The sequence below is a fragment of the Mycteria americana genome, chromosome 2 (genome assembly GCF_035582795.1).
Source record: "Mycteria americana isolate JAX WOST 10 ecotype Jacksonville Zoo and Gardens chromosome 2, USCA_MyAme_1.0, whole genome shotgun sequence".
In the NCBI taxonomy this organism is placed as follows: Eukaryota; Metazoa; Chordata; class Aves; order Ciconiiformes; family Ciconiidae; genus Mycteria; species Mycteria americana.
The window spans coordinates 38,058,491-38,085,957 of record NC_134366.1 but is presented as its reverse complement, the minus strand read 5'-3'; the positions used below and the strand labels follow the sequence as shown (position 1 = coordinate 38,085,957).

Sequence of the window (27,467 nt, the reverse complement as noted above, 5' to 3'; positions counted from 1 at the left end):
ACCATTTCTTCACCCTGCTCTGCTCTCCCCACACCCCAGGTCTGCCCGGAGAGGCCATTGGAGGAAGAGCGCCACGTGACAGAGGGGTGCCAATGTTATTCTCCAAGGGTGTCAAGACCCTGTCAGTTTGCGAAATAAATATTGGGAAACAACGAAATGCAAAAAGCGACCTACTACGACAGCTCTGCAATCTATGGTGCCTACCCCTACCAAGGAGCAAATGGTTTCACTTATAATGCGAGTCAGCAGCAATATCCTCCACCTTCATCACTTGTGGAAACTGAGTACCACCGCCCCGCGTGCTCCCTCCAGTCCCCCGGCAGCTCCGTGTCCCACCACAAGGCCAATGACATCAGTGAGAGTTGCATGAGGACCCTCCCCAGCCAGCCTCTCCAGCCCCCTGGCCTCGCCGACCCGCAGGCCCCACCGCAGCCGCCTCCGGCCCAGCAGGCACAACCTCCACCTCCGTCCTCCGCCTCACCATCTCAAAATGCCAGCAGCAACCCTGCCCCGGCCAACCCCACCAAGAGCCCAGCTCTTAACTCTCCCACCATGTCCAAACAGATATTCCCGTGGATGAAAGAGTCTCGGCAAAACACAAAGCAGAAAAACAGCAGTTCCAGTTCAGGTATGAAACATGCTCCCCCCTCTCCCTGGGTACCCCTGGGCTGGCCACGCGTCCGGTGGGGAGGAGGGCAGTCCTGCGTACCTTCACTCCAGGGAGGGGAGGGAGGGGGCTTTTTTCCTCTCTGAGTTGACCCCCTCGAGCTTTTGGAAAGGGGTTGCCACCACTCGCAAGGGGAGCTCAGTGAACAAACCACCCCCTGCAAAACTTTCCCAGCCTTGCAGGAAGGGTCTGAAGAGATTTTGTTTCCTAGTGGCTAAACCACTTGTGCCCTGCTGCATCTATCACATTTCCTAGGTAATCCCCCCTCCAGTAAATCATGTCAGTGAGGAGCAGCCCAGGCCTTAAGCCAGAGGCTTGTCCCGAGTACTTTGTTGGCACGGTGCTGTTAGATTAATAAGACAGTGACCTATCTCTGCTGAAGTGTAACAGGAATAAAATAGCTCATAATCACGTGCAGGCAGGATCAATGCCCTGCATGCAGTCAGAACCTCTTCCTATTTTAACAAGCTGATTGGCAAAGTTACAAGCCTGGTAAACAAAAATCATTCTGGAATGCCATAAACTTCAGCCCATAAAATATTATTTGAGGCATGGAAGTGTATATTAACGCTTTTATTACTCGAGGAAACCCAAATCGATAACACCAGTGCTAGCTCCAATGCCCAGGAGTTTGGGCTTACATTAAGCTCTTCCTCTTTTTCTCTTAAATGTGCCTTGGAAATAAAGTCCAAAACTTTAGCAAATGTTTTCTCCAGTCTGCTTTTTAAAGCCCTGGGAACATTGCTGTTTACAGCCTTCCATATCATGTATTTATTTTATTAAAAAGCAGTAACGTTTAAATATGTCTGTATGTCTATATGCAAGCCTAGCCACTGTATGTTCTTCCTATGTATATTATACTTCCCAATCACTATCATACGTTTATGCTATACACTAGACGTGATAGAAACACAATACTGTGTCAATTCTATGCTTATACATTATAATGTTATATTGTAATACTAACTTTCAGGCATCTCTAGCTGATGTGCATATATCAGGGTTTTCAGAAAGAGAGGGCTGCAGGTCTTTATAGCAATGGAGAATGGCTAGTTCCTGAAGACCCTGATCCCACTGTGTTAGCAGAGCCATAGGTTCACCTTCAGAGTTTCTAAACCCCACTGTGTTTCCCTGAACCTTTCTTACTCCTTTATGCAAAGCTCAAGATATGTTGTATGTTGTCATTCTTAAAGGAAGCAAATATAGTCATATAGTGACAGTAATGAGGTGAAGGAAGTCTGTTGAGGCTTGTAGCTTGGCACGACTGAGCTCGTGCCATGGGGGAACATTCGTTGCACGCATGGGCATCCACCTCACATCCGAAAGCTGGACTCTCCAGCTGCTGATGGTGTTGGCTGTTGTCTCTGGTTGCCGTGTCCGGGTTCGCCATGCTGATTGTGTTCTTTGTGTGATTTACATAGGTGAGAGTTGTGCTGGTGATAAAAGCCCTCCGGGGCAAGCCTCCTCTAAGCGAGCCCGTACAGCTTATACAAGTGCCCAGCTGGTAGAACTGGAAAAGGAGTTCCACTTCAATAGGTACCTTTGCAGGCCACGAAGGGTAGAGATGGCTAATTTGCTCAATCTCACAGAAAGACAGATCAAAATCTGGTTTCAGAACCGCAGAATGAAATACAAAAAGGATCAAAAGGGCAAGGGCATGATGACCTCTTCAGGAGGACAGTCCCCAAGCAGGAGCCCTGTCCCTCCAGCTGCTGGGGGATATCTAAACTCTATGCATTCTTTAGTAAACAGTGTCCCCTACGAGCCCCAGTCGCCTCCGCCATTTAACAAGCCTCATCAAAACACCTATGGCATCCCTGCATCGTATACCGCTCCTCTTAATAATTGCCCACCTCCTCAAAAGAGATACACGGGGACGGCAGCTGTGACACCTGAATACGATACTCATCCTCTTCAAGGCAATGGTTATGGGAATCCACATATACAGGGAAGCCCCGTCTATGTAGGGGGCAACTACGTGGAGACCATGACCAATTCTGGGCCTTCCATCTTTGGTCTAACTCATCTCCCTCATCCTCCCTCTGCCAACATGGACTACAGCGGGGCTGGGCCAATGGCCAACAATCACCACCATGGACCTTGTGATCCGCACCCAACATACACAGACCTTACCGCTCACCATCCTTCTCAGGGAAGAATTCAGGAAGCGCCCAAACTCACCCATCTGTAAGAGACAGGAATCACTAAGTGGAACACCAAGCCCCCAACTTTTGGAAAGTACTCACCCCTTCCCTTCTCTCTCTCCTCCCCACCATGTGCTCTCCCCTCCCCTTCTCGTTTCTTTTGTTCGTTTTGGTTTGTTTTGTTTCCTTTGGTAAAAGCGTTTTCTAGTTTATGTGACGTAGCAATATTTGTTGCTTGAATTGCTCTATAGTTTCACTAGTGGATATTTATCTTCTTGAACTGTAGCCTTGTGTCTCACTTTGGGAGTATGCAGAGGCTTTATACTTTACCTTCTACACTTTTATCAAAACAGGGTATATGAACAAATTTTCTATAAAAGGAATTCTTAAATGTGAATTTGTTCATACATGATTGATCCCACGGGGAAGCAATTTTTTTTATTGCACTTCTTTTAAATAGCGAGAAAGACATCAAAAGCGCTTGGACAGGGACTCCCTGGACAATTATTAATACGTGTAAGTCTTTCAATGTGTGTATGCTGGTGAACATTCAGATTTATTTATTTTTTTTTTTGCAAACATTGAATAATCTAAGTGTTTAAAATTTTATTTATCCCCATTTGTTCATATTTATATATATATAAAAAATCTGTACCCTGAATATTCAGGAAGTATTTACCTGGCCATATGTTAGATGGCATATCGGCACGCGTAGGAAATATCATTTGAAAGGAAACTATAGCTCCTTTTATTGAAAATGGTGATAACGATGATGATGACGATGCAATAAAATCTGGGAAAAAAGCTCACGGTTTGAATACTTCATGCTTGTAACACCCAGCTAGGCGGAAAGCGTGTGAAGCTGAAAAGGCTAGATTTGTTTTGAAAGTTATACATTCCTTGCTGCTCACGTTCTGAAAAAAAAAATAAAGTTTTTATTCTGAATAATAAAGAGTTAAGAACACGTTCTTCGCAGCGCAAGGGAAGGGAGAGCCCTTCATGACGTGGGGACTTGGGAAACTCGCCTGTAAGCTCACACGAGGATCCGCTCGCCCACCCGAAGGCCCCGCGACGCCTTTTCAGCATTTCATCGGCAGGGAGAGGGACTATTTTTTTTTCCCGCGGGGTCTCTCGGCCCGTGGCGGCGGCCGCCTCCTCCTGCGCCCGCTGCGCGGTGCCCGCCCGGCGCGGAGGGCAGGCGGCCGCGGATCGCCCCCTCCCCTCCGGGGGTCCGGTGGGGGACCGGCCGCGGAGGAGCGCGGGGAGCGTCCCCTGCCTCCCGGGCAGGCCAGCCGCGTGTGCGTGTGCCTGTGCACGGGTATGTGTGCCAAGCACATGCGAGCAGAGCTCAGGATCGAGCCCCGTGTGGGCGCGGGCCCGGCGCGGAGGGGCCGCCTCGTCCCCGGGCTCGCCCGCTGGGGAAGGAGGGGAGCCGGGCGGGGGGCGGCTGCGGAGCTCTGGCAGCGCCTGGGAGCGAGGGTGGCAGAGCAGGCCCCCGGCCAAACCCCAAACGCGGCTGGGGGGTGGATGCCGAGCGCTGCTGCCGCCGGACACAGCTCCCCCCCCCCCCCCCCCCGTTTTCTCCCTTTTCCTGAAAGGATTGGATTTTATCTTTTTTCTTTTTCTTTTTTTTTTTTTTAATGAATATTTTTTATTTTATTTTGGGGTTGTTTATTTTTTGCTGAGCCGTCTTCCCTCCCCACTGCAGCCTGAAGCTGTGGGGGAGGGGAGCCTTGTGTTCCCTCTCTTCCCGCGGGGGTGTGGATGTCTGTGTGTGCGTGCGTGTGTGTGTGTGTGTGTGTGCTGGGGGGGCACACGGTACTGCAGAAGGGCGACTGTCCCGGGCCCAAACGGGCGCCCACGGGGGTCTCGGGTCTGAATCGGCTGGAGGTGGAAGGCAGAAACCCGCAAGCGTGTGCTTAAATCCGATTTTTCTTCCTTTCAGGCGAAATGTCCGTAATTTTTAGATTGAAACTTGAAAGATAAATCAAAATGGACCTTAATAGACTAGGTAAAATATACCCCTGCACGTTTATAAAGACATATTCCTATGCTGTGTAGATAATAACGCACGCTGTTCACCATCTGTATCTTTTAGAGCACAGAAAAAAATGTCGCCATTTTGGTCTCATGCTGAAATATTATTAATCTTTGGGCTTTATCTTGTTCCCAGAACCATCCTTGCCTGATGCTGAAACGTTGTCATGCATCCATGAATCTATATAGAGCTTTTCTGCATAAATAGATAAAGCATGCTCAGTCAAAGAAAGGGATTGCAAATATATTTATACCGTGCTGTTTATTGTATATACAGATATGTAACCGTGGAAGGAAAGGTTATGTAGTCCGATATATTTCATTGAAACCTGATTATTACTCAACACAGACCAACGACTTATTATTATTTTGTCGGTGAAGGAAGCATTTTTGCAACATTGCAAGGCATCGCTCGTTTCAAATGAGCGCCCATATAAAATTCCCCTCGGATCGGTTAGGTTAGATACAACAAAAGGTAACGGTACAGTCGGTGATTCTTACTGTGTGGCTCCTTTAGCACCACGAATTACATTGAGGAAAATGTTCAAAGAGAAGGAATTTGGCGTTTTACCCCCCTCCCACTCCGAAGAAAGGAAAATACAGGAGATTTTGCCCCCTTCTTTCCAGAAACTGCAGGACTGCGCTTCTTTGGAGCCTGTAGGTTGCAAATAAGAATTTGTCTTTTTGCATTTAAGATTCGCCCGATTAAAAGATCCCTCTGGAGGCAGAAGTAATTGATTTGCCCAAGAATTTCGCGTCCCCTCTCCAAAGGTTTTGTTCCAGGTGGTTTTTGTATTAGACTGACCACAAGAAACAAATGTGCAGAATAGAGACACCCACACAGGTTTTACTCACAAAGCCTGGTTAAAGTCCAAACCTCTCTCTTTATTATTTGTCATCCTGCTGTTAATCCCAATATTTTCCAGAGGGGAAAAAAAATTAAAAAAAAAAAAGGAAAAAGAAAAGCCCGACCCCAAGGTAGGCACTGAGAAGCAAAATAAAAACGGACTTTTTCCACAAGCAGCCTAGTCCTCTGCCAGCATATTTTAAAAGCAGCTTTTTTCCTTGTTTACTTGCGTTTCTTGCTCTGCCTCTTTTCTCGGCCACATTTGATCTTGGAAAGAGCAAGAAGCTTTAAATGTGTTCTTAAGGGCCAGTAGCTGTCAAACCTTTTGGCGGCCAAGATTGATCGCGCGCAGACACCACCAGAGCTTTGTTTGGACTAAAAGCAAGAAAATTAAACCCCTTGCATTTTCCAACAGCATCGATATTTGTAAGGCATCCCTTTTGAGGGATTAAATGACAAGTCTCGTTCTATATTTTATTTAAACAAGCAACCACCAAAAAGCCCATTTAAAGCCTCCCGGCCCCTCCCCTCCCCCTCTCTCCAATGCCTTCGCAGATATGCTACATCTTGTGGGTGCATTAACTTAAAACCGATTTTTTAAATGCACTTCGTGCAGTCTGGACGCAGACTGATCCGCTGAGTGCTTGGGGTCTTGTTTTCTCCCCCCCCCCCCCTTCTTTTTCTTCTTCTTTTTTTTTTTTTTTTTTTTAATTGCGAAGACGCTTGCCGACCCCTTTTTGGCAACTCCGAAAATAAAGCGAGACGGCACCGCATCGCGCTGGCGATGGTCCCTGGCTCCTCGAGGACGCGGAGAGAGGCTCGGAAGCGCCTTCCCCCCCGGCCCCCCGGCGCACCCCACCCCGCCGGGCACCCCGGACTCCGCGGGAAGGCAAGCCCCGTCCGGGCTGCCCAGGGAGGCTGTGACCATAGGATTCATCAGGCTGGTGATCGTGGCCATCGTTGTCGTCGCTCTCCCTCTCGCCTCAGGCTGGTTGGAAAATTGTGCCCAAAGCATCCAAATTCGGGACTTGCCTCGACCTAGCAGGGGCGACTGGAGACGGCGGCGGCGAGAGCCAAGCGTCGGAGGCGAGTGCCGTCTCTCAAGTCCTAGCTCCGCAGCATTTTCGCTCTGGCCCCGTGAAAACAAACCCGCTACCAACCCATATATTTCCTGGTAATCGAAAATACTCACCAGACCCAGCCTACTACGGTTATTAAGCAAATTATGCCAGCAGACGGGAGTATCGTTTGCAAGCTAAGGCACAGGATTTGGGTTTTTTTTTAAAGAGGCAACAGCCAGACGCGTTTGCAGCCTCGCGATTTGGCTCGCCCAAAGAGGTGCTCCTAGGGTTATGTTTTACGGTCCAATCCCGGGAAGCCAACTGAAGAGGGAAGTCATGAAGCACAAGGGCTGCTGCCTATGTGACTCTTCCCTTAGAAGCAAAGGTTGCTGAGGAAGATCCTGTTAAACAATGGCTGGGCACCGGCGGCCAATTGTTCTCCGGCACCGGCGGCCAATTGTTCTCCGTACTGTACACCCCATAGCCAGCAAAAAAAGGGGGGGGGGGGAAGGAAGAAAAAAAAGCAAAAGAAGGGGAAAAAAGGGAAAAAATAAAAAAAGGAAAAATGAAAGAAAAAAGAAACAAACAAGAGAAAAAAAAGGCAAGAAAAAGGAGCCCTTCCAGGCTGAGTCGGGAAGGAGAAACTAGTTTTGGAGGAAGTGCTATTCCTAGGAAAAAATCAAGACCCTCTGCTTCAGACTCCTGCCTGGGTGCAACTTCTTATGCGGGGGCCTGGCGGTGTCAAAACTTTGAAGATTAATGGATTACTTTGTTAATGACTCAAGGCGTCAGATTGAGGTGCTTAAATGATTTGTGAGGTGCAAAGCGTTTTCCTGACAGTCCCAAACAATGAGAGAAGAGTGTGCGGGTGGAGGCGAGGGAGGCAGCAGGCTGCAGGACAAGCAGCCACACACACACTCTCGCAGACACACGCTCGCACACACACACTCGCAGCCTCTCACACAAACATATCCACGCACACGCACCCTCCCCCCCACCCCCGATCATTTCAGATTAGGACGCCAAGGGGATAGATACTCGAGATATCATTTCCCTCTTTAAAAAAAGTGTAAATAAAGCCTTTCTGGCCCCCAATGAGGCGTTCCTTCCCGACTTTTTTGGATCAATCAAACAGACAGTGGCTTCTTTTGATTAAAGCCCAAATTGTCATTGGGCAGAGGCAATCATGTGACAGCCAATTCGGTCCAATTTCAACCTTGTCTCCATGAATTCAATAGTTTAATAGTAGCACGGTCCCCATACGGCTGTAATCAGTGAATTAGAAAAAAAACACCCCACCAGCGATCTTCTATGCTATATTTTTTTCTCCTCTCTCTCCTTTTTCCTGGGCCTTCCCCCCCCGAGCCCCCTGAATCCGAGGGAACTTTTTCTCCGCGGGGGCTGCCAGTTGAAGGCCATGAATTTCGCATTTGAGCGAGAGATCGGTTTTATCAATAGCCAGCCATCGCTTGCTGAGTGCCTGACATCTTTTCCCCCTGTCGGTGATACATTTCAAAGTTCATCAATCAAGAACTCGACGCTTTCACACTCGACACTGATTCCTCCTCCTTTCGAGCAGACCATCCCCAGCCTGAACCCCGGCAGCCACCCTCGCCACAGCGGCGGCGGTCGCCCCAAGGCGAGCCCCCGCGCCCGCAGCGGCAGCCCGGGCCCCGCCGGCGCCCCGCCGCCCCCGGAGTACCCCTGGATGAAGGAGAAAAAGGCCTCCAAGCGATCCGCGCTGCCGCCCGCCTCGGCCTCCGCCTCCGCCGCCGGACCTGCCTGCCTCAGCCACAAAGGTCAGTCCACAGACTCGCCACCGGCCCCGCCGGGCCGCTCCCGGCTCCCCGCGTCCCCCCGGCGTGGCGGGGGACGAGGCGGAGGGGCGGGCGGGCGGGGAGGACGGAGCTGGCGGGGCTCTCTGGAAGCCCAAACTTTCCCCGAACTTGCCTAATGCGGGATGATTTATTTGAGTTGGAGCTGACCTCTCTTGTCTCGCCGTCCTGGAGTTGGGATATTTGACAGTAATGAAGAGTGATAGATTGCTCCCGCTCAGCTAAGCAGCTGATGCATTAATTATAAATTGCGGTATGGCTAATATAAAGTTTGCTCTGGTGTGGGGAGGTTGGGGAGCTGGAGGCAGGAATTTTGCGGAGGTGGCCGAGGGGCAGGCGGCACCGGGCGCTCAGCCGTGCAACACAATGGGTTTACTGCATCCAAAGGCGGCCATTTTGTTGCAGTTGCTATTTTATGCTATATGGACATATAGATGTAGACACATACGTGCGGAGAGAGCACTCCCCCCCCCCCCGGGATGCGATGTGCTCGGGTGCTGAAATTCAGTCCGTGCATTTATCTGTTTTGTGTGTGTGCGTGCGTGTGTTTTTGCTTTCGCTCTTCTGGCGGTGGTGGTTTGGGGTGCGTGTGCGTGTGCGTGTGGTGGTGGTGGTTTTCTTTTTCTTTTTTTCTTTTTTTAACAGACCCCCTTGAAATCCCCGATAGCAGTAGCGGTGGATCTAGGCGGCTGAGGACGGCTTACACCAACACCCAGCTTTTGGAGCTAGAGAAAGAATTTCATTTCAACAAGTATCTCTGTAGACCAAGGAGGGTTGAGATTGCAGCCTTGCTGGATCTGACTGAGAGACAAGTCAAAGTCTGGTTCCAGAACAGGAGGATGAAGCACAAGAGACAGACCCAGTGCAAGGAGAACCAAAACAGCGAGGGGAAATTTAAGAGCCTAGAGGACCCCGAGAAAACGGCAGAGGAGGAGGAGGAGGAGAAATCCCTCTTTGAGCAAGCCCTCAGCAATGTCTCCGGCGCTCTCTTGGAGCGGGAAGGCTACGCTTTCCAGCAGAATGCCCTCTCCCAGCAGCAGGCACAGAATGCGCACAATGGCGAGTCCCAAACTTTCCCCGTTTCGCCTTTAACGAGCAATGAGAAAAATCTGAAACATTTTCAACATCAGTCACCCACTGTTCAAAACTGCCTCTCAACAATGGCCCAGAACTGCGCAGCTGGCCTGAACAATGACAGTCCTGAGGCCCTAGATGTCCCTTCTTTACAGGACTTCAACGTTTTCTCCACAGATTCCTGCCTACAGCTTTCAGATGCAGTTTCCCCCAGTTTGCCAGGATCTCTGGACAGTCCCGTAGATATTTCTGCTGACAGTTTTGACTTTTTTACAGACACACTCACTACAATTGACTTGCAGCATCTGAATTACTGAGAAATTAAAGACGTCCTCTCCAAGGGTCCTGCTTTCTCCTCCTTATTCTTCTTCTTTATTTCTCCCGTGAATTAATTTTATTTTTTTCCCTCCCTTTTCCTGGTCAGTATTTTCTGTTTGTTACCTCCCTCTGCTGTGCCATTTTGCCGTTTCTTACGAAGTTTTAGTTGTGTTCAATTTTAACCTAGCCACATTCTAGGTCCTTCTATGAAAGCAATATGTAAGAAAGTGATCATATAGGAATTGTATCTTCACTTTCTTTTTATTTTTGTATTGCATTAGGATGCGTTGTCACAAGTATTTTTGGTAGAATAAATTCTTGTTTGCTACAAGGAGCTTTCTCTTTTTTCTTTCTCTTTCTCTCTCTTTCTCACTCCTTTCAAGACTGATAACATGACGGGTATTTCTCCCCCTCCCTTCTACTCTTAATTTACTAATCATCAAAATCCAACATTCTGACTACGAGCTCTCCCCTTCTGGCAGTTTAGGACATTTATTAGAGAGGAAAAACACGTTCAAATTCTTTATTGCTGGGGTTCTCACAAGGAAAAAAAACCAAACAAACAAACTAAACCCATTCACAGCTTTGATGGAGATCTCTTCCTTTTAATGTATAAATGTAGCATCTTATCTCCGTGAGGATACAAAGCTTGGAAATGCTGAGCTGTAACAAAAGCATGAACGAGCACTTTCTCTGTCACAGGCAAAACATAAGAGAGCCTCAGTAGGATAAGCGTCTCCTGCAGAAACTAGCCTGTTATATACACGAAAGGCTTTTTTTTGGGAAATAATCCTGTTTTTCTAGAAAGTAGTGCTTAGCAGCCAGCAAGCTGTTTCAGGAAGCATATCTGAAAAAATATCAGAGCTCACAAAGAATGTGCTTGGTTACTTCTCACGTGCTGAGTGGTCCAAGAAATCAGCCCTAGAAGGAGAGGAAATGGAGAAGTTAGTGCCTGTAAAATTAAAAGAGTGCCAGAAACGCAGGGCGAAAAAAAAGCATTTAGGAAGGAATCAGCCCCTCCACTCGGTCCTTTTGAGGGGTGGTGCGGGCACAGCTGAAGGTGTTTTTCTGTTTAAATCTTCCTACGGGGCGAAGGACTGATAACGAAAAGGGGAAACTCTGACTTTAAAGTTACAATTTCCTCGGGGCTCCCCACTCTCTGATGGCGGCAGCAAAGATGGGCTTTCAGAAACCTCCACTGAATTGCCTGCCACCCGGCTAGCGGGGTTGCCGGACCCCAAAGCGGAGGGTGAGCCCCGTCCTTCGGACTAAAACCGAGCAACAGATGCCAGCGGAGCTCTGCCGCTCCGGGGCCAGGGGATCCCGGGCGGGTGCGATCGCGGCTCCCTATGCGCGTGTGAGTGCGTGTGAGCGTGTGGTTACATTACACAAGGCGAGTGGGGCTTGAGCGGGGGTTTGTAGCCGGGGCTCTGCTGCCTGGCCATGCAAGGAGTGTTGTCTCCCAGCGCTGCAACACGTTGTGGAGCTGGGATGCGTGGGTTATAGCTGGAAGGGCTGAACGCAATTCTTCCGAAAGCCATAAATCAAACTCTTTCTATGAATGAGAATGTCATCAAAGAGATCAATTGCAGGAACACATGCACAAATAAAAATCCTCTTACGTATTTGCCGGGGCTGGGGATCCCCGTCTAAAACCATTAAGTGAGAAGGCGTTTAGTCATAATTCATTTTTATTGCTCTTTTAAAACAACAGCTTGGCTGAGCTGCGGACGCGGCGAAACCTCGGCCCTGCTTCTTGTCCTTCTCTCTGCTCCAGCCCTGTCCCTGCGGAAAGCAAGCAGCCTCACCGGCATTTTAACTCCTCTGCCACTGGGTTAAATTGGACCGCAACGTGCACCACGTATGGGCTGGGGTTTCTTTTGTGCCCAGATTTCTGGATGCTAACAACGCTTATTTAAAAAAAAAAAAAAAAAGGAAATTACGCTACAAGATTTAAACTTCTCGCAAACTTCGTTTAAATAAAAGGGGGATTCAGCGAGCAGGAGTCGCCTCCGAGTCTCCTGGCAAGCCCTGGGGCCACAGCGGGGGCACACTCCCACGGAAAAGCCTAAAGCGCCGGGATCGCCCCCTCGGCCCCAGTCCCGGGGCAGGAAACACGGAGCGGAGCCGCGGAGGGGCGCGGAGGGGCCGGGCCGGCCTGCGGGCAGAGGGAAGGGGAGGCAGCTCCCCTCGCCGGGCCGCGGAGGAGGGGGGGAGGTCCCCTTTGCTCCGGCCCTTCTCATGATATTGCCCCCACGCACAGTACAGGCAGCAAACCCCCAAAGCCCCGCCAGAGAGACAATGCAACAAAAGAGACAATGGCACGAAAAAGGGAGAGAAAAAAGGATTTCAGGATGCTGGAGACTGTAAGAGAGGTGCTGTGATTCGGCGGAATTTACGGGTAAAACGGATCTATTTATAGTAAAATACACATTTTTTTCTTGGCTGGCTGAAAAAGCACTGAAAAGATGCCAGCCCTTTTATTAGTAAACAGTCCCAGCGGCCTGCCTTTTTCCTCTGCCTTATGCAGTATTTATCGCAACTGGTTTACAAGAATGAAATAAATGTGTTTACAGCTGTAACCATAGCCAAAATTGGTGCAGTATAATGCCATAAATGTCTCTGGAGTGTTGTTGCTCTTGTCCTCCACCCCGCCCCCCTGGAGTTTAAGAAACCGAACCTTTCCAGAGGGCCCTTAAGCATCCGTGCCTGCGTAGTAAATCAGAACAAATAGAAATACTGAGGGCATACGGATAGACGTACAGTGGAGAAGGCAGCCCTTCGGGTTTGCCTGGCAGTAGAGAGGCCATGGAGGTGGCATAGGATAAGGGCTGACCTAATAGCAGTAGGAGAGCTTTGCACCTAGGAGAGGATGTTGTCGTTCATGTGGGAGGGAGGAGCTTGAGGGTTTGTATGTGTGTGTGAGTGTGCGTGTGTGTGTGTGTGTGTTCGTGAGCAGGGAGGTGTGGCGGGGTAGAAGAGCCTTTTGGATTTCAAACCAAGCAAGAACGGAGAGTGAGAACAGAGGGATGTAGGAGCCGGCTGGAAATGCACCTGCAGAAATAGAGGGGGCAGCCCTTCCTGGGGCTGGTGGCAGGGGACGTGACTTTCCATCCATCTATCCCCGAGGTTAACGTTTCGCAGGACCCTCTTTGAAGCGTGTTGGTGCCGTCCTCCCCCCTTCAGACGGCTGGGTGCCCCGGGACGGACGGATGCCCGGCCTTTACCTCCCCTTTCCTTTTCCACATACGTAAACCGAATATGAGGTCGCAACCCACATCCCACCGCCCTCCCTCCTTTTCTATCCACGGACCCTTTTTTTTTCCGTGGGGGTGGGGAGGGGTAGCTTTGAGTCGATGCTCAGCGCGGTTCCCAAGGGTCCTGGGGCCGCCTCTGCCACTGGCCATCTGCCACCCCCCGCCACTGCCGGCCCGGGTGGCGGAGCGCAGGGACAAAGGGGCCGGGGCGGCGGGCCCTGCGTCTCCCGCCGCTCCTCTATCCCTGCCCCGGGCCGCCTCCCCTGGCCGCAGGGCTGCGACCCGCGGCACCCCGGGCAGCCTTCCCCCCGCCCGGTCCCAAGGCGGGCGGGCGGTAGCGGCGCCGCGGGGACCCGGCAGATGGGCTGCGGAGCCCGCGGGCCCCCGCCCCGTCATCCGTCCCCCTGCCCCCGGCTCCTCCTCCCCTACCCCAGCCCCGTGCTGGCGCGGGTGAGACCGGCGGAGGTGCGGGGGGAGCAGGGATGCGGGCCAGGGGGAAGTCGGTGGGCCCGGGAGAGCACAATGGCCGTCAGTCCCCAAAGCGGCTCATTTCCATGCTAATGTCCGCGGCCGCCTGGTGATGCGGCTGGACAAGCCCCTTTAACTCTTGGCGTCGCGTCGCGCTGGGACTGCAGCGGGGCAGGAGCAGCGAGATCCCTCGGCCCCGTTCCCGTTCTCGTCCCCATCCCCACCCCACCCCACCCCATCCCCATCCATATCCTCGGCCCCATCCCTATTGTCCGCCTTATCCTCATCCCCGTCCCTGTCTCCATCCCCGTCTCCACAGCAGTCCCCAACCACATCCACGGTCCCATCCTCATCCCCGTCCCCAGGGCCGATGCTCTCAGCGCTGCCCCCACCGCCCTCCTCCCCACCCACCCCCCGCCCCGTACCGCGGATCCAGCCGCCCCCCCGCGGCCCCGGCCGGGGGATGGGGGGGGGGTGGGGTGGGTGGCGGAGGTGCCCAGCGCCGGCCTGACAGCGCCGACAGCAGGGGAGGCGCCGGGGCACCCTCGCTGCAGCAGCACTCACCCTGGGGGGGACGGCCGGTGGGCTCCGCGGGCCGGGCGCAGCCGCCGGGTCTCTCCTGCCTTCCCCTCTCAGCTGGCGGGCGGGACCCCGGCGGCGGCGGGGAGGGGGGGGGGGCGACAGCCCGGCCCCCCCCGCCCCCCGGGGGGCTGCCGCCGCCCTGCCCCGCGGTGCCGCGCCGCGCCGTGCCGTGCCGCGCCGTCGGAGCGCTCGGCGTTTAAATGCCCCCGACGCGGCGATCTATCAGCGGCAGGAGCCGGGAAAGTCCCGCAGGCGCCGCAGCCATTGGCTGCCGCCCCCCACGTGCCTGCCCGCTGCCTGTACCTTCGTGTCATTTTCCTGCCGGCCCCATGGAGGAAGTGGGAAAGTTGGCGCGGCCCCGCAGGACGCTGAAGACCCGGTGGCGGCGTGACAGAGGGACGCGGCGAGGATGAGCTCCTTCCTCGAGTACCCCGTCCTCGGCGGCGAGGCGGGGGGCTGCGCCGCCCGCGCCTACCACCCCGACCACGGGATTACAACTTTCCAGCCCTGCGCCGTCAGCGCCGGCAGCTGCAGCGGGGAGGACCGCTTCCTCGCGGGCCGCGGGGTGCCCATCAGCCCCCACCGCCACCACCACCACCACCCCCCGGCCCAGCCCGCCGCCTACCAGCACCACGGCGGCCTGGGGGTGTCCTACGCGCACCCCGGCTGCGGCCCGACCTACGGCGCGCAGGGCTTCGGACCGGCGTACGGCCCCTACCCCCTCGGGCAGGACGCGGAGCTGGGCGGCGGCTTCCCCCCCTGCGCCCCCGCCGTGTACTCGGGGAGCATCTCCTCCTCCGCCGCCGCGCAGCACCCGCACCAGGGCTACGCGGGGGGTCCCGCTCAGTACGTGCCTCCCCCCTACGGGCAGGAGCAGCAGAGCCTGCCCCTGGGCACCTACAACCATGCCCTCTCTCCCCTCCACGCCGGCCACCGGGAAAACGCCCGCTCCCCCTCCGCCGAGACCTCGCCGCCGGCGCAAACCTTCGACTGGATGAAGGTGAAAAGAAACCCACCCAAGACAGGTCAGTGGCCGGCGGGAGGGCCGGGGCGGGGGCCGCTCCTCTCCCTCTCTGCCGTGGGTGCGGGGAAAGCGGCGCGGTGCCCCGCGGGGCGCTGGGCAGGTAGGGCGGCCCGCACCTCCGGGAGCGGCCGCAGCCGTCTGCCCGCGGCGCTGGAAGCCAGCGCCGCTTATTCCCGACTCCCCCTCTCCGCCTCTCCCGCGGTCATATTTCTTGTAATTCATAAACCACTTATCAAGTTTCCTCTGACACTAGAGGCTGACTCCGGTTTAGCACCTCGCACTCCATCACTCACCCTGCCGGGGCTTCCCTCTTATCCTGGGAAGTTCTTGCTCCCTATCGCTTAGCCGGTGTGGACATATTGATTACGTCGCCTATAAATCATTTGCGCTTACTTACCGCTGCATGTCCCCTCGCAGGCAAGGCTGGCGAGTACGGCTTCGTGGGGCAGCCCAACACCGTCAGAACTAACTTCACCACCAAGCAGCTCACCGAGCTGGAGAAGGAGTTTCATTTCAACAAGTACCTGACCAGGGCCCGGCGGGTGGAAATCGCCGCCTCCCTCCAGCTCAACGAGACGCAGGTGAAGATATGGTTCCAGAACCGGCGGATGAAGCAAAAGAAACGGGAGAAAGAGGGGCTGCTGCCCATCTCCCCCACCACCCCCACGGCCTGCGAGGAGAAGGCGGAGGACTCCTCGGAGAAGTCCTGCTCGTCGCCCTGCAGCGCCTCGCCCGCCTCCTCCGCCTCGGACACGCTCGCTGCCTCCAACTGAGACCCGGCGCGCCCCGACGGCCGCCTATCGCGACGCCCCCGCCGGCGCAGCTCGCCTCCGTGCACCGCGGTCGCCTCGGTCCCTCGCTCGGTCGCTCGGTCTCCCCGAGAGGTCCCGGCACGCCGGCGCCCCCCTCCCCGCCGCCGCCCGGCCCCGGGGGTGCCGGCTCCGCCGCCCGCTCGCCTCCCAGCCGCCGGATCCCGGCGCCTTGGTGCCAAGAGGTTTTCTTTCGCCCCCCCCCCCCCCCCTTCTGCTGGAGGAGCTGTGTTGGCACACGCGTTAAGGTCTCCCTCCTCCGCTGCAAGGACGCTCCTCTGAGTTTCCCTGTGTGAAAGACAGGTTATCTAGGGTACGTAACCTCACGAAGAGATGCACTATTGCAAGTGTTTACACGACTTCTAGGACTTTCATCCCCTTAATTTAATGTATTCTTTGTTTGTGTCTATGAGTTTGTTGCTTGTAAATACTTTGTCCGAGAGATTTATCTTTTTACAGATTTTTCTAGAAATGACGTTTCGATTATCAGGTTAAGCAGGGTGAGTGCATTCGCCAAACTGGATCCACTTTTATATTGGTAAAGCTGACGACCGTATCAAGTAAAAGTCTTAAGCTCAAGCAGATACCTCAAAAAAGTAGCGCTATTTCTTTAAATGTGACAAACTAAGGCTTCAATTGCACTAGGTTTTGTAAACCTTACCCGGTGTGCTTGCCCCCCTCCCTTCCCCCCAAGCTGTGCTGGATTATACTCAACCGAAGGGTATAACCGTCCAAAAGACCTCACCTCTTCCTATTTTCATATTAACCTTCCTTTAGACTCGATGTCTTTTCAACCTACTTGTGAATGTGACGAATGGCCAAATGAATGTATAATTTCTGTGGTTGGTGTCTGGACCATTGCATGACGCACCATGCTTTGCTGTACTGCAGGTACACTGAGTTCTATCAGTTGTCGTGTGTGAGCAGAATGTCCTCCTGATTTTCTGTACAATCATGAAAGGCTCTGGGATTCCGCTGGTGATGGAAGCCAGGGCAGGATTTACGGGTCCTTATAATGTCTGTAATAAATATATTCCACTTTCAGGTAGCCCTTGTCTGCCTACCTCTGCGTGACGTCAGCGCTGAGTCACAGGCTGGGCTCAGCAGTTTGGTTTCCCATATTTTCTTACTGCTGGGGCCTTTCCAAGGGGTAAAGGGAGGAAGAGTCTCCCAACGTTACTCCTCATGCGTTGTTTTGCCGGGGTCAGAGCTCTGGCTACCCAGCCTGACTCATAACACAAAACTTCTTCCTTTCCTATGCTCAAACAATATTATTTTTAGAAAATATAAGGCCCTCCTCTCCCTTTGCCGTAACTGGGAGGAATTTATGATCCCGATCTATTTCTGAAGCACAAACATGAGAACTTCCTGGGTCAAGTGCTAACCTTTTCACCTCGGGATGGATGCTGACACTTATATAAACAGAGCACGCTTCAAAAGCAGAAACCATCTTCAGCCAGTCTTTCCTCACATCCCAGGCCCCTCGCCAAGGGCTGCACATTTAATTAGCCCGGGCAATAAGCTGGTCCGGCTCCCCCCTCCGCCCCCCCCCCCCCCCCCCCCCCCCAGGCTGCCATCCCCAGCAGCTGATGGGTGCCAAGGTGGGAGATGGCTCCCAGGTGGTTGGCAGTGTGCTTCTGGCATTAACCCCAGCCCATTCCCCACCACAACCACCACCTTTTATTTTGGGAAAAAGAGCATGTTCTCACAGGTAAATATCATGAGATGCTCAAGAGGTGTCAAATGAATAGCGGGTCGGGGAGAGGGGGAGCGTGGGTGGGGAGAAACCGGGTGGCAGGACGGAGCAGAGACATGCTCCGCTGGCCGGGGGGGTGTCTCAAGTCACTGCTGCCTCTTGAATTTCAGCCCAAACACGCATAACATCTCCTTCACCCGGCCCAGCTGCGAGGGAGTGCTCCCGGGCTTCTCCCGGGGCCGAGCTGCCCACGCAGGCTCGGCTTTGCGGGACGCGCAGAGAATCAACGAGATTTTCTTCACTTCGGTGTCAAAAGAGACAAGCCCTGATTTGCAAGGCGCGGCGGCCATATCAAGAGCCGAGCTATCTGCAAGGCAGCAGGGCTGTCTCCGAAGGCCCCCGCCGATGCCTCTATTTCTTTCATTTTCCCCGCCTGCCATATACTTTACCTTTTGTTTATTAGTGTAAAGCCACAAAGCAAAACAGATGGCCTTCTTCCAGAGACTTGGATGTGTTAAAGTGGCATTTGCATGCCAATGAGGTAATTTCAATATCGAAATCTGGATCTAAACATTGCTGGAATCCGGATCTGCAACCCGGCTCCCCCGGTGTTGACTTAATGTGTTAGAAAGAGCGGCCATAAATTATAGCCTAAATGCGAGAGACAAGACACTTGTCAGTGCGTCAATCTGCGGTGAGCGATTCATCGGCAAAGAATCCCGTCTCCTTCCGAGCCCAAACCCCGGGTTATCTTCTTTGTCGCAGCCCTGATCGATTTCAAGCAAAGACACCTCAAACCTCCCCATCCTGGCTCATTTTATTAGCGTTATTATTATTTCGATACGATCAACCTTTCGGGTCAGGGGGTGTGGGGAAGAGGAATGAAAATCTCTAGCTTCGAGTTTCTACCACAAAAATATCGTTAAAAAAAATCACAGCGTGCTTTGGCCGGATGGAGACACAAATTTCCCCTTCAGGTTGTTTTTACACCTTTTAAAATTTATTTTCATTTTTCTCTCTAGAGTCGCAGGGGAAAAAATGAAGAACACCCCCCCCCCACCAAAACCCCAACCCAAACCGCGTTCCAAATGTCAAAACGGAGTTTAGCATCTTCCTATCATACTTAAGGCCATTTCTGCTGTTCACCTTTAAAGTTTACTTTTGGAGGCTATTGAGATGCTTTGGTGTTTTCCTCTGGGGCAATCAGATTGAAACCGATCAATATTTACTCAGTCTGAAAGGGCTGTTGAAAAGGCAGCTAACAACAAACTGCTTAGCTGCTCTCCCCTCTTTAATCTCAGGTTCACCGAAAGTTCAAGCAGAAATGAATTCGGTGATGGGTCACTTTAGAATAAGTCCCAGTGGTTAATCTCACAGCCTTGGTAAAGGCAACAATTACAGAGTCATCCCTCTCCCTCTCTCCCTCTCGCTGTCTCCCGGGCAGCGGCGACTTTCCTCTCGGTTTTGCCCAGATTTACTAAATCTTAACCGCTTTCCGCTCTTTTGCGGAGAGAGCAAAACCCCAGCACGTCCCCCCGCCCGCGCTGCAGCCCACGCCGGCGTAAAGGCGGGTAACCCCGGCGAGAGGTACCGGGGTGCAGGAAACAGACCCTCCCGCAAGGGATCCTGCATCTTCCAGGGAGGGTCCGGGGGCAAAGGGGGGGATGCTTGGGGCTCGCTTTCTCCCCGGCAGCGGCGGGGGGTGGCGAGGGGCGGTTGGAGACGCTCCCGGCAGCTGGAAGCGCTGGCGGGGCCGCGGGGCTGTACTCCCCTCTCCATCCTTTACGGGAAAAGGGTAGGGAGAAATGTGGGCAAAACGCCATGGACGTCGCCGCTAATTGCAGGGACTCTTCAAAGGCCAAAGTTCACGTAATCACTGCATAAATGCATGCTTAATAGGGATTTATTAGTACCTCTCTAATGGCAGCTCACGTTTGGGCTATAGACTCGAGCGGGTTTCTTTTCACCGGGAAATTGTTTCTGGGGAGCTACTCCCACTCTCACCCAGGCATTGCCGGGGAACCCCGGACACGACAGGCGGTGAGCTCCCGGCCGGGCCCCGGGGAGGCTCCGACCTGGGCCGGGCACCGGGGCTGCCCGCGGGAGAGCCTGGGCGGCAGCCCCGCGCCGGGGAGGGCGCCCGGGGGGGCTGGCCCCGCCCGCGGCACGGCGGGGAGGGGGGTCTGCAGTTTTTTGGGGAAAAGCATCGTTTCGACATGTTTTTCCGGGTAAGCTTAGGAGCAAGATCTCTTGTTTTTTTTCCCCTAGCGATTAGCTCTGTGAGATGGCAGTAAATCGGTAACCACAAAAAAGGAATACAGAAAGTATTAAATGAATAATACATGAATAAATAGCAATATAATATTTTTTAAAAGTTCTTTTCTTTTCTTTTCTTTTCTTTTCTTTTCTTTTCTTTTCTTTTCTCTTCTCTTCTCTTCTCTTCTTTTCTCTTATTTTCTTTTCTCTTATTTTCTTTTATTTTCTTTCTTTTCTCTTTTATTTTTCTTTCCTTCTTTCTGTCTTTTTCTGTGTCTTTCTTTCTCTCTCACTTTTTCTCTCTTTCTCTCTCCTTTTTCCCTTTCTCCCTTTCCAAGGCAAACATTCCTTTTCTCCCCCAGGCATACTACTTGGCCGACTTTCACTGTTAACATTATTCTTTTATGGTTTATGTGTAATAAAATATTGCAGGTCACAGTTACTCCTGTTTCAGGCTCAGACGGACCGTTGAAATCAATGGGAGCTCTAGAGAAAAGAAGTCTTCCCTTGTGCCTAAAAATCTGGGGGCAAACTTTGTTGATTTTGATCATGCGAGGAGCCCTATTTGCCATATAACTTCAAAAGGATTACACATTTCAGTAATACGAGCAGAAATTGGCCCGGAAAAATGCTTCCGCGCTATTTTTTATAGGGCAGTGACATATTTTAAGCATTTGTTCCACACGGGGACTGTTTCAGCCATTACTTTTACAATTATTTTGGCCTTCCGATCTGCTTTCCTTGAAAGTGTGTATCTCGTAAAGTTAAATCAGGACTACTAATTCTTATAAAAATGCGGCCGAATAATGATCAACCTCTATTACGATGAAACCATTAGCTGGTTCATGACTTTTTCGGGTGCTCAGTTTATAAATACAAACTCAACGTCTTGCAAAAATTCTCCCGGTTCAAGAAAGTAAAAGCAGCAAAAAGAAAAAAAATCAAATAAAACCAAATACAAGCCCAAACGAGGGACGGCGAGAGGACACGAAGCCAATCTCAGCCACAAACTCTTTTGCCTATGTTCACAGCGGTCTAAGATGTGGTGTAACCAGCGGGAAGCGGAGGGATTAGGAAAATACAGGGACTCGTGGAGCGTTTCGCTCGCAACAGTTGTAGGAAGTGTCCGAGCGGTCGGGAGCCGGGGGACCCGCCCGCCCTGCCCCGCTGCCTGCCCGCTGCCTGCCCCGCTGCCTGCCCGCTGCCTGCCCGGCTTCCCGGCACTGCGCAGCGGTTGCTCTTTACATCCGATGCGCTTGGCTTTGCACATAAGTATTTACACATTTTCTAATTCTAACCTAGGTGGGGTTGTAACTCGGCGGGCCAGTCGCTGCCAGAAAAAAAAAAAAAAAAAAAGAGCAATATGCTATCGATTATTAAAAATAAAAAAGAAATAAATCCAAGGAAATATCCACTTTGATTGAACGCTTCGCTAACGCGTTTTGTAGGGATCGATTGCATTCGCAGCTGTCTTCGGGTTTGATCTTCGGGAAATGACTAATACGGGGAAAATTCGTTGTGTGCATTGTAATAACAACGAAGCGGGGCTGCGGCCGCTGGGCCGCTCCGCTCCGCGCCGCTCCGCGCCTGGCCCGGGGGGGCAGCGGGGCGCCGTGCCCGGCGGCCGCGCTCCTCCGCACCCAGCGCAGCGGGTCACTCCTTAGGGCCCCCGGCTGCCGGGAGGGCAAGCACCGAGCTCGGCCGCGGGGTGCCCCCGGCGGCCCCCCGCCCTGCCGGCTGGCTGCGAGCTGCTGGGCGGGAGGCTGCGGGCCGGCTGGCCGCGCCTGTGGTGGCATCGCAGCGCTGAGCCAGGCGTACGGCTTCTGATCGCCTTTGTCTATTAATACAGCCATCACCAAATCCCGGATAACCTCCCGTTCCCTCTGTCAACACCCCTCCGCTCCAGCCCGTGCTGGGGGAAGAGGGATGGGACCTGCCATCGGGGTCCTGTAGCAAGGGGGTGCCCCTTTTAGGGGTAACTCGGTGAGAGATGTTGACGTTTCTAGGGAGCTCAGTAAACAGAAAGTTGGACTGGACTTTTTCATAGCCCATGTGGTTTTCATCATTCCCCATCAGGCTCAGACCAAAGGCAGAAGCTTCCCTCTTCACACTCCTCATCCCCTCTCATCTTCAGCAGTCACTCAGCCCCAGTGACATGGAATAAAGAGCAGAGAAAACACAGGAGACCAGGTTCGTTAAGTAATGAAAAGGGATGGGGGTGAGGATGAGGCTGGCAGTGGAAATGGGGGATGAGGGGGGAGTGGGAGTCTCTCCTCCACTGTGCACCAGTAAGCCTTCAGGTGCAAAGCACATCTGTGTAAATCACGGACTCCGTCTGGGGACAAATTAGGGGGAGCACATTGGAGGAATCTCAGGGAATAACCACTTGCCCAGATTTCTCACTGCCTTCATAAGAAGGTGAAGGTTATGGAAGGGGCTAAGTCCCAGGGGTGGGGATTTCTACACAGTTTTAATTTAAACTCTTCTGTACCAATAAAACGAAGCTTTTCCTTGACTTTTGCAACAGGTCTACTACCTCAACTAACTCCTGTGCAAAACATCAGTTACAGTGGAAATGCCATCCGTGCCTCAATTTATATTCTTAGCGTAGTTGTGAAATATTCCCGCTAGCACCCAGCAAAGGTGGAGACTTTAGCCAGACTAGTCTGTTTTGCAATAAATAAAATCCCTGCAGCACTGCTCTGTAATGTCCGTGGATTCAACATCCATGCATGGTTCTGAGGACAGACAGATCATAAAACAAAACGCATTGGCTGGGGTAGCGGTGTGTTCCTCATGCTGAGCTGGAGGGAAAAAAAAGTAAAAAAAAAAAATAACACTGTCTAGAAACTGAAAGGTGATCCCATCCGAGCTGAGCCATCGAAGAGCCACGCATATTTCACTGTGCAAAAATGTTATCTTGGAGGAACACTCCTTCCAGCAAACAGTGTTAGCATGAACAATATGTTTCGACATGGAAGTGGGTATTGCAGAAAAGCAAGACCCTGTGGGGCTTTGCAATTTATTACCTCCCCCCCCTATAATTCATTTTCTGTATTTCTGACAGTGCTAGGAGGCAAGGCAATGATCATGGAAATAGAAGGTGAGGCAAAAAGGGTCTGAAAAGACCTATCCTCTGGTCAGAACAGGATGAGGGGCCCTCAGCTCACACTGTGCTGGAGATGTGCAATGTCTTTATGCAAAGGAACATGAATGCTCCCACAGAACTTAGATTCACTTAAAGAGGCATTACTCCAGCTTCTTTCAAGTCAGCTCACAAACGAAAAGATTTAAATGTTAGCAGAGGCTTACATCGGCTTTGAGTGGGACCTACTGTGGCCCATTGCCCAGGGAGATTCAGCTCACCTGAGACCCACAGGTCTGCAAATCAAAAGACTAGGCTCATTGAACCTGGTAAACCGTCAGTAAAGATAACTTTTCCCTCTTCAGATCACACCTTCCTCACCCCGGGCTTTGAATGGCACAGTAAAGCATATAAGGAATGTAGACAAAACCCACTGAAAATTCTGCTGAGGCTCCTCTAATGAAATGGTTTGATTGCAAATCAGACGAGAGACTCTAGAAATCCAGATAATCTCCATGTAATCCCCTTTTTGAACACAGTGATGTGTTTTGAGACCAGTCAACCATACAGGTTGATTCCCACTTTCACTGGAGCTGAAACAGAAGACATGCCCATTACCCTGGGCTCTGGATCAGGCCTCAGCTGCAAACTCCGTATTCAACAACGGGCAAAAATTTCCCCTTTGCTTTTCACTGACAAGACAGCAGGGCAGGCTGTGCACTGAAAGCAGTGGAAACCTAACAAACAATCTTCTGGTCAGTCATTCAAGGTTTTTTTGTATCGTGTGTGTGAGCTGCCACATGGGAATCCTGCCTGTGGAAGGGGAAGGTGATGCCTTTAAAATATTTGCTGCTATCAGAAAGAACAATTTTGCTCACCAGATCCAGTAGGTGTGAATCAAAATAAATGCAAATCATTGAGGTTTAAACACAAATCTTAGCTGCAACCTTAACTATGATCCTGTTCAATATACAGGAATGGAGGAGGCCCTTTAGTAACCTGTCTTAACCTGGATTAAATACAGAACACGTAATGGGACCCTCTTCTGCAGACCTTTTTCATTAAAATCAGTGGAGTTTTGCCTTAGAAAATACTGCAGGCAGGATTTTTTGAGCCACTAACCATTTTTCAATGTGACATTTTACAATTTAAAATAATAAGTGAAAATTAGTTACCACAAATGCAGCATTTAAAGCAACAGTGAGCCCATGTTAACATTGATTTCTCTCTGTGTGTCTCCTTCTCTCTTTCTTTGTAAAACTTATGTACTCTGTCGATACAATACTACCCACTTTGATAATAAATCTGTTGTTTCAAGCTAGGATGCTACCGTTTCCTTTTCCATGTAATTTATAGTTATATTGATTCTAAAGCTCTGGTTCTCTATTTCCCCCCTGTTGTATTAAAAATGAGTTCTAATTGCAAGGCAAATGATCTTTGGTCGAAGCACCTCATGGAGTATTGTAACTGTGGTTAAGGAGATTTAATTTGATTAATAGAGAAATGAAAGCCCCAAACATTTTAAATGATAATTTTCAGTTCAGGGAAAAAAGAGAGACAGAGAAAGAAGGGAGGTTAATGGAGCCAGGGAAAGCGTTCATAGATCAGCACGAGCAGATGTTCTTTTGCTTTTCTGTCAACATCTCCGGTTTGTTGTGCATATAGAAAAACAAGCTTTTCAACTCTCACCACGATTTCAGCCTGTTGCCAGCTTTGCTTGCCTGCAGGATGTCTGCTTATCTAGCACGGGAGCAGGATCAGGCCTCCTCCCCTTTGGTCTAGAAGCAAAACAACCTTTCACATGGGCTGCGAGGTTTGTTACACTCCCCCCTCTTTTGCACACACATTTTCAACCCTTAGATCTTTATTTCATAAAATTCCTTTCCTCTTAGAGACCGAAAAAAACGGCCAGCAGATGAATGGAAGAGCTGAGCAATACTAACTGCATTCAGGTGTGTGTTGGCTGAGAGGAGACGAAAGGAACCGGGCCCCTTCCTCGAGGGCAGCATGCACGTTCAGCCACGTGGGACGGCGGTCGCTGCGCAGCTGTACAGGGTCCCCTGTACCCCTGGTGCCTGCACTCAGCGTGTAACCTCAGAGGGAGAAGGATGCTGTTACTTCATATAGGAAATTCGAATGGCCGTTCTCCTCGGTGAAGCACCTTTGAGAGCTGCCTTGCGTGCTAACACGTCTGAAGTGTCCATGTTGAAGGAACAGAGTGATCTATGGGTGCATGGGTGTGTCCTTTAGGGTTCATGAGAATGAGGCATGTTTTTTCATGTTTTTAATCCTTAAAGCAGGTCTTTTGTTTAGTGCAATTCCATACCAGGTCCGAGCAGCAGCACTAAAGGTGATGGAGTCCACCTGAGCCTTAAAATTAGGTTTGTCGTCTCTAAATATTCTCCAGGGCAAGGAATATATATCAGCCGTTGGAAAAAAAGCAATCTGCATTTAAGTGAAGATTAAATAATCTAAGATTTATGGTTCACATCTCAGAGGGTAGGACATTTTTTATTGTAGTAAAACGTTTAAAGTAAGAAAATGCCAGCAGGCATCAAATAGAAAATTCCCTTTCATCACAAAAGGGTAACTCCTGCTACATTTGTGCTATATAAAATGCCCTAGCAGTTTCAATGGGGAGTTTCTCAGAAAAAGGACTGTGGAAGTAGCCCCAAAAGTCACTACCTGTGGGGTAAACACTATCTGAGCTCAAAGAGGGAGAAAGGAATGAAGTCTGTCAGCAGTCCTGTCTTGAGACATGCCTGCTCGATGTGAGTTTGTCTGAAGGCAGACACCACACTCTGCTCCAGAGATCCTGTCAGCTAGAACTGAAGGACATTCCTTGAGCCCTCGCATGTGAACATCCCTTAATTGTGAGTAGGAGTATGTGTGCTTAGCCACATACTCCTACTGAAAATACTGCTTTTTCTTGACCAGCAATATGAATCGTGGACACACTTGAAAGGTGAAGAGCTGCAAAAGTTCTTATTAGGAAAATGGGGGGGAGGAATTCCTCCTTGTCTACAGCTTGCTCTCTTATTCAAAAGAATTTTAAAAATAAAGCTTCATCTAGATGTTTCCCAGATGCTTATCCACACCTATGCGACAAGCTCTTCAGGATCTGTTCACTGGTGCTCCAAGCCTTTCCAGTTTTCCAGACCTCATGAGCTTATGTTCTCCAGCCCTTGGTGTAGCCCTTCTGTTGCTTTTAATCCAGGATGGGTTGTGACATCCTGGGTTGTGACAGGTAGGATGAGGGTGGTGACAAGGGCAAGGCTGATGTGGGGCAAGAAGGGGGACAACTGTGCAGGGGCTCTGCTGGCCATTGCTGCCACAGTCCCCAAGGATATTGGCTGCAGGGCAGCGGGGCAGGCGGAAGGAGAGGCTGCTGCCCAAGCTGGGCAGGAGCAAGGGGACAACATAGAGAAAAGAGACTTTGGTGGTGATCGCTCTTCCTTTCCCAGGCACAATGTGAAATTGCTACAATGCATGGAGAGGTAACTAAGTTGCATTTCACAGGGCCATCCAACAGGGTTGCTTTTCCTTAATGTATTTTATAATTCCTTTAGGTTGTTTCTTCCAGGTTTCTGCACTGTTTACTCTAGCTTGGATCACATCACCCATGGTTTTGTGCTTTTGGGTGTAGCATAAAAGCTTGCTTTTATTTAAAAGGTACGTGGATCATGTGATAGCAAATGAATGACTTGAAGATTTTTTATCAATTTTTTAGAAAAGTAAACATGTTTTTCCTCCCTTCCTTCCTCCCTTCCTTCCTTCCTTCCTTCCTTCCTTCCTTCCTCCCTCCCTCCCTCCCTTTAATTCAGGCAATCTGAAAATACTGTCCTTGTCAGCCAGCTGTGACCGTAAGATATATGTACCTCCACTTCCCTTCTGGAATGCCCCACAAGGTTTATACTGGGGTGTGTGGGAAGGAAAGGAGAATGTACGGTTTCTCCAGATTTCTATCTGCCTTTTCAGTTCAGGGTTTTAAAGTGAGGCTTTGATCTGAGCAGCGATAACTCAGCTGAGGGTAAGAATGGTGTTTTACTCTCATTTGGTTTGTGGTTTGCTGTTGATTTCAAGTCTTTCCCCATTTTCTTCAGTCTGGAATTCACAGACTCAGACTCCTGCTGCAGGGAAAACATGGAAATTGTTTTTTTGCCTTGCCACAAAATGTTTTCTAATAGTTGCCTCCTTTTCTGCAGTCTTTTCTTCTGCTTTAATATCTTTAATAAGTGTTACCATCTGCTTGGGTGCCTGGTATTACACGTTGTGAACAAGGCCAAGAGTTTCTGAGGGGCTGGGAC

General features: G+C 51.2%; 3 protein-coding genes and 1 long non-coding RNA gene across 7 annotated transcripts in view; all 4 read left to right on the top strand.

Annotated features, from left to right (window-relative positions):
- The window catches only part of HOXA3 (homeobox A3), a 32,841-nt gene extending 29,091 nt beyond the window's left edge, over nt 1–3,750 (top strand). For all 3 annotated transcript variants that reach the window (XM_075493039.1, XM_075493038.1, XM_075493040.1), the window contains 2 exons: nt 40–628; nt 2,089–3,750. In XM_075493039.1, the coding sequence (XP_075349154.1) occupies nt 157–628; nt 2,089–2,858 (1,242 nt within the window). In that variant the 5' untranslated portion in view covers nt 40–156 and the 3' untranslated portion in view covers nt 2,859–3,750. The remainder of the gene's footprint in view (nt 1–39; nt 629–2,088) is intronic.
- A 3,635-nt stretch (nt 3,751–7,385) lies between these two features.
- On the top strand, nt 7,386–10,010 carry HOXA2 (homeobox A2). Its single transcript, XM_075493035.1, has 2 exons — nt 7,386–8,555; nt 9,237–10,010. The coding sequence occupies exons 1-2, from the start codon at nt 8,174–8,176 to the stop codon at nt 9,980–9,982; spliced, it is 1,128 nt and encodes a 375-aa protein (XP_075349150.1). The 5' UTR covers nt 7,386–8,173; the 3' UTR covers nt 9,983–10,010.
- Nucleotides 10,011–14,235: 4,225 nt separating this feature from the next.
- On the top strand, nt 14,236–17,162 carry HOXA1 (homeobox A1). The gene is made up of 2 exons (XM_075493036.1): nt 14,236–15,315; nt 15,732–17,162. Exons 1-2 carry the CDS (start codon nt 14,700–14,702, stop codon nt 16,085–16,087), a joined length of 972 nt encoding a protein of 323 aa, XP_075349151.1. The 5' UTR covers nt 14,236–14,699; the 3' UTR covers nt 16,088–17,162.
- A 4,456-nt stretch (nt 17,163–21,618) lies between these two features.
- Nucleotides 21,619–26,372, top strand: LOC142406613 (uncharacterized). Of its 2 annotated transcripts, none has more exons than XR_012774632.1 (3): nt 21,619–21,889; nt 22,152–22,265; nt 25,053–26,372. It is a non-coding gene; the product is annotated as an uncharacterized LOC142406613 (long non-coding RNA). The 2 variants fall into 2 exon arrangements; XR_012774631.1 differs by having other exon boundaries at nt 21,619–22,058.
- The last annotated feature ends 1,095 nt before the right edge of the window (nt 26,373–27,467 follow it).

Bases quoted from the DNA above. Each gene is read 5' to 3' on its own strand.
- HOXA1 (XM_075493036.1), top strand. From the start codon at position 14,700: ATGAGCTCCTTCCTCGAGTACCCCGTCCTCGGCGGCGAGGCGGGGGGC. The intron at 15,316-15,731 runs GTCAGTGGCCGG...GTCCCCTCGCAG, and splicing joins AAGAAACCCACCCAAGACAG to GCAAGGCTGGCGAGTACGGC.
- HOXA2 (XM_075493035.1), top strand. From the start codon at position 8,174: ATGAATTTCGCATTTGAGCGAGAGATCGGTTTTATCAATAGCCAGCCA. The intron at 8,556-9,236 runs GTCAGTCCACAG...TTTTTTTAACAG, and splicing joins TGCCTGCCTCAGCCACAAAG to ACCCCCTTGAAATCCCCGAT.